Here is a 5,103-nt window from a genome sequence, read left to right as displayed (position 1 = left end):
ATATTAATATAGTCGAGTATTAACAGGGCTGAAGTAAAATGTTGATAAAAAGCCACATTTGCAATATGTTCTAATCAAGATCAATTGACTTGAACTTTAAAGCATAACGATAAAAATCACATTAAAGCAACAAGTGGAACCTCTTTCTGGATTGTTTGGTTGCACATATGTAAAAATATAAAACTATGATAACATATTCATGCTGCCTATGAGTTCTTTACAATATGAAACACTTTTCTGCTTTAACAAGACATTTTGTGTGATACAAAGTCAGTAAACGGGCACAAGTCTCTCTTTTAACAACCAATCGTGTTAATTACCATCATGTAAACATCAACTATGACTCTCATCTCATGGAAGACGAATCACACGTTAAAATGTGGTGATGGGATGACCATGTTGAATTTTTGTTTTTGTTTTTCTTCAAGAAATATTTTTGTTCATTTTTGTTAAAATGAAAATAACTTAATAAGAAAACCAATAAGGAATTTTGAATCTTAACAAAATGTGTAATTTCTATCAACTGCCAAAGAAATAAATCAGTTATTTATTTTTTAAATATATTTTTTTAGGTAATAGTTTACTTGGGATAAATGTAATAACAAATAACATTAGGGAACCAATACAATATTTGGCAGTTTGAGGGAAAAAAATTAATGAACTGAGGCAACAAACCAAGAAAATATAAACATGCATAAGTGATTCCATTGATTTTAAAGAAACAAGACTTAAAAATATGTTCAGCGAACTATTCGATGAGTTAAAAGAATAGGTTGGCACTTTGGAGAAAAAAGTGATTTAAGGGCATGCATTAACATTTTCACTTTATCCACAGTAGGAGGGAACAAATCAGAGAAATAATGGAGTAAGTCAATAAAACAAACAATGTACAAAAAAAAATAAAATTAATAGTTTGGACACAAACTAAACTTTTAGGCCAATAATCAATCGAGAAACAGGTTAAATTAACTAGTTAAGGGAACAAGTCAGCTACTTGGGGTGAGTGATTTTAATGGAGGAAATTAGTAGTGTGAGAGTAGAGATATGCTTTTTCAGGGAACAAATGTGAGGAGCTCCATATAAACACTTACGGAAACAAATTAATTTAAATGGGGCAGCATGTGTGGGTGACCTAATTGACATTGACATGAACATAGCTAAGGAGTTTCACATAGTTTCCTAAGGGATTAATAAAGTATTCTGATTTGTCCAGGAGAAGTACATTAAACTAACCCCGACATTACAGAGAAGAACATTTTGATGGGTTTATTTCCAGTCACAAAGAAAGCAAAGCTGGTAGTTTAACTCCACCGTGCCTACAAGTTTAACCCATTTTGGTTTCAGATTCGTTTTTGACGATGAGGATTTGGCAGGTTTTTGCTACATTGAAATTTAAAGTTCTTTTTTTTTAAATATTCAGCATGCAGTTTAAGCGATTATGCCCTTAATTTGTTTTTGACAGCTTTAAGTGGACACACACAGGACAAGTACCTTTAAAGAGTAAAAATTTGAAATAATTTAATTTTGAAATGTTTTTCACAGAGTTTGTATCTTTTTCATTTGTGTGGCACTCATCGTCTTCCATACTCTCTCCAGTGTAGTGTTTAAAATATCATATAATAAGTTAAAACTGGTTTATGTTGGCATACCGCACTGTGGCAAGCAAAATGGCACACATGACACGTACGCTGAATAAATACAGAAATAAATAAATAAATAAAGTTCGTCATCAGTTTGTGTCTGAGTGACAGCAGGTCCAGTTGTTTCTGTGTGTGTGTGTGTGTGTGTGTGTGTGTTATTTAATGTTCTTTAGCAGTGAGGTGCGGGCGTTCACCACCGCCTTGAACGCGTCTTCACTGCCGGGGGCAACACATTTATCTGGATGCAGCAGGACTGCCAGCTTCCTGTACGCCTTGTTCACTTCCTCCCTAGAAATGAAAAGATAGTAAACTGCATTAGACACAATGTGACAAAAAAACAAAACAACTTTATTGAAAAGATGGCCTGTATGCTGGCGACTCACCGCGTGGCCCCGGGTTTGACTCCCAACATATCCCACGAGTCTTTGCTGTTGCGGATACGTCGGATGGTGTCAGCCTGCTCTTTGGTGAAGCCGACGCTGACCTCCGACACCGGGCGCTTTCCGCCGTTCTCGCACATGTCAGTGATGGAGGAGAAGAACGCCTGTGGAGAACACGGCACTCACTGAAACACGGTCCATAAAAAAACATGTACAGGAAGCTGCGCATGTGTGCGAGAAATACCTGAAACATCTCGTTGATGCCCTCGCCGCTCTGTGCTGATGTCTCAAAGTAATGAAAGCCTCTGGACTCCGCCCACAGGCGCCCCTCGCCCTCATCCACCACTCGCCGCTTCGTCAGGTCCACCTGTATGAACACGCAGACATTTACCTCCAGCTGCATGTGTGTTTAATAAACCTCAATAAAAGATTTCCCACTCACTTTAAACAATACATTTTACAAAACAGATACTTTTTAGTTCTCTGACTGTGCTGGAGCAGCTTAGTATGAGTCACAGTTCAAAATAATCCTTCTTTATCTCATTCAGGGCCTTAATACATCTCCACAGCACATCCTCAGTTTTAAATCAAGCTGCTTCAGCTCCTCTCTCTTTAAGCTGCACTCGGTCTGACCTTGTTGGCGCAGACGACAAACACGATGCTGTCCATGTTGGCCTGAGAGCCCATTTCTTGTTTCATCTCGCCGAGCCAGCTGTCGAGGGCATCGAAGCTCTCCCTCAGGCCGACATCATACACGAGCAGCACGCCCTGGCTGTCTTTGTAGAACTCGTTACGCACCTGACCAACACCATAGAGAAAGAAACATGTTCACAGAGCGCCGCCTGCTGTGTGGGTGCAAACATTACAAGAAGGCTTATTTTTGGCCTTTGAAAATATCTTGTTTTACGACAGTCTGTCACAGCCATTGACGTTAAAGAAATTCAGAGAAAATAAGTCAGAATTTGAAATCTTCTTGTTGCATATTGGTCTTTTTTAATATGATCTAATAGGATTTTTGTCATAAAATTTCCAGACATTTTACTTTTATGCAATTTTATGTAATTTTATGTAAATTTTACTCACTAGTTTTCTTTTCTTGTAAATCTGAATTATCTCATATTTCTCTTTCACAGCATCTTTGGTGGCGCTCTAACATACATGTGTTTTATACATTTCTTCTGATGTGAACAACATAAATTGCTAGTTTTTAACTCACTTCATAGAAGAACGGGTGGCCGGCCATATCAAAGATGTTCACCTTGATTTCTCTGTCTCGAACCTGAACTCTGTTGGCAGATAAAACACATGTTAGTGCTCAGTAAAAAACATCACTACACACACAGTGACAGGAAGCAGTCTGTAAACTCACTTGGTGACGCCATAGTCGATTCCAATGGTTGCCAGATACTTTGGAACAAACCTCTTCTCGCAGTAACGCTTGATGATACAGCTCTGAAGAATAAACAATATTTAAAGATGAGCTCCACTGCCTTTCACGCCAGACCATCCATCAAACTGAGATTTATTAATTTTTTAATGTTTTTATTTAGATAATTTGTGTCTTGTTAGGTTTTAATTGGATAATCCCATTTGCAGACACTGTGTTTCAAATAATCATCAGTCTACAATTCTGAGCCTATTTTGGAAAATTTGGCTTCAAAAATAAGCTGTTACGCCTTAATAACTTGAACTTTTTTAAGCCTTCTGCCCTTTAAAAGCACATTCATGTCAAAATTTACATTAATTCCAAACAAAGATTTCTCAGGGTTAAACTAGCCTGATCAATAATATCACACATCAAACAACGTTTGTTTTATTGTGCTGTATCAGCACAATAAAACAAACGTTGTTTAAGTGTGCCCTGCTAGTTGTTGCTGTCTGCTCCATGATGCTCCAAATATGAAAGGTAATAAAACAATAAATTCTTTCTTTTTATGACCAAAATCTGCGCCGAATTATACCTAATGCAACCATATTGAAAATAATTTTACCTGGGTGCTGTAATCTGTGAGATCGTGTGGTGAGATGTAATTAAAATCGTTTTTAAACGAAGTCTGGCGACAGAGTGAACAAAATAAACCAGAGCGCAAAAACAACAAAACTGACATCCAAAACAGAATAAAGACTACAGAAAAAATTCTTTCACGACCTTTATGCAATTGTTTCAAATATGACATTATAAGCCATAAACTCACAGTAGTACAGTACAGGTGGTTTATAACAAGCTCAAGTAAAATGAACCAGACTCTATTTTAGGTTTGAGCTAAAACAAACAGGGGGTCTCATACCTTTCCGACCTCGGCGTTTCCGAGGCTAATCACCTTCACCCGAAGAGACTTCTTGTTGTCTCGTCTTTTCGGCGGGTTTGTTTCCATTTGGATTGTTTAAATTCTAAAGTTTTTTGGCGTTTAAAGAGACGGGACTGTGCCGGAATACAGCCGCTGTTGATATTATTATTGTGAGCGGAGCTAACAGGGCTAACTAGTTGTTAGCACGCTGGTTAGTATCTCTCACAGCCCTTAAACGGGATTATTTCCAGATTCATTAATCTCATCGCATCGTTTAACTTCAGCTCTAATGTTGACGTTTGCGTGCAGCAGACAACCAGAGACCCTGCTGGCCTCATAGCCTTTATGCTAATCAGCTGTTTGGGTCTAGCATGGAGTTAGCTGCTTACTCAACTTCCCCCTTTGTTTTCAAAATAAAACTACATTTAGGGAAAATTGTAGCTTTGAGGTTTTTCGTATACTTGCCAAAGCAAGAAATGTGCACACAAACTGCTATGTATATGATTTTAAAAACACAAAAATCTAATTTTACATCAAGGTCTTTTATTTTATAGTCAAAGACTATTCAGTTTTATTTTTGAAAAACGGATACCGGACAACGTAAAACCACTGAAAAGCTATTACTGTAAGTTTAAACAATGTAATTTAACAATATATTAATTACTAAATTAATTCATTTTATGAAAAATAGTTTTCAAAAATGTAACAAGTTGTAATTTTCAGAATTTGAAATATTTTAAGAACAATATACAATTTAAAATTTCATCACATCAAAGATTGTATTACTTTTATTAC

General features: G+C 36.8%; 1 protein-coding gene across 1 annotated transcript; it reads right to left on the bottom strand.

The window, feature by feature from the left end:
* Positions 1-1,756: 1,756 nt before the first annotated feature.
* dnajc27 (DnaJ (Hsp40) homolog, subfamily C, member 27) lies at positions 1,757-4,701 on the bottom strand. The gene is made up of 7 exons (XM_005752020.1): positions 4,309-4,701; positions 3,390-3,472; positions 3,237-3,306; positions 2,654-2,818; positions 2,265-2,387; positions 2,024-2,184; positions 1,757-1,928 (listed from the first exon to the last, which is right to left on the bottom strand). Exons 1-7 carry the CDS (start codon positions 4,393-4,395, stop codon positions 1,796-1,798), a joined length of 822 nt encoding a protein of 273 aa, XP_005752077.1. The 5' UTR covers positions 4,396-4,701; the 3' UTR covers positions 1,757-1,795.
* Between the last annotated feature and the right edge of the window lie 402 nt (positions 4,702-5,103).

Source organism: Pundamilia nyererei, unplaced genomic scaffold (genome assembly GCF_000239375.1).
Source record: "Pundamilia nyererei isolate P.nyererei 1_Seehausen unplaced genomic scaffold, PunNye1.0 scaffold00339, whole genome shotgun sequence".
In the NCBI taxonomy this organism is placed as follows: Eukaryota; Metazoa; Chordata; class Actinopteri; order Cichliformes; family Cichlidae; genus Pundamilia; species Pundamilia nyererei.
This window is presented reverse-complemented; position numbering and strand designations above follow the sequence as displayed.

What these genes read in the sequence shown, in the direction of transcription:
- dnajc27 (XM_005752020.1), bottom strand. Translation starts at nt 4,395, where the DNA reads ATGGAAACAAACCCGCCGAAAAGACGAGACAACAAGAAGTCTCTTCGG. An exon ending in GCCACCCGTTCTTCTATGAA is followed by an intron (nt 2,819 to 3,236) that starts GTGAGTTAAAAA and finishes GGTGTTGGTCAG; the next exon opens with GTGCGTAACGAGTTCTACAA. An exon ending in GCATCAACGAGATGTTTCAG is followed by an intron (nt 2,185 to 2,264) that starts GTATTTCTCGCA and finishes TGTTCTCCACAG; the next exon opens with GCGTTCTTCTCCTCCATCAC.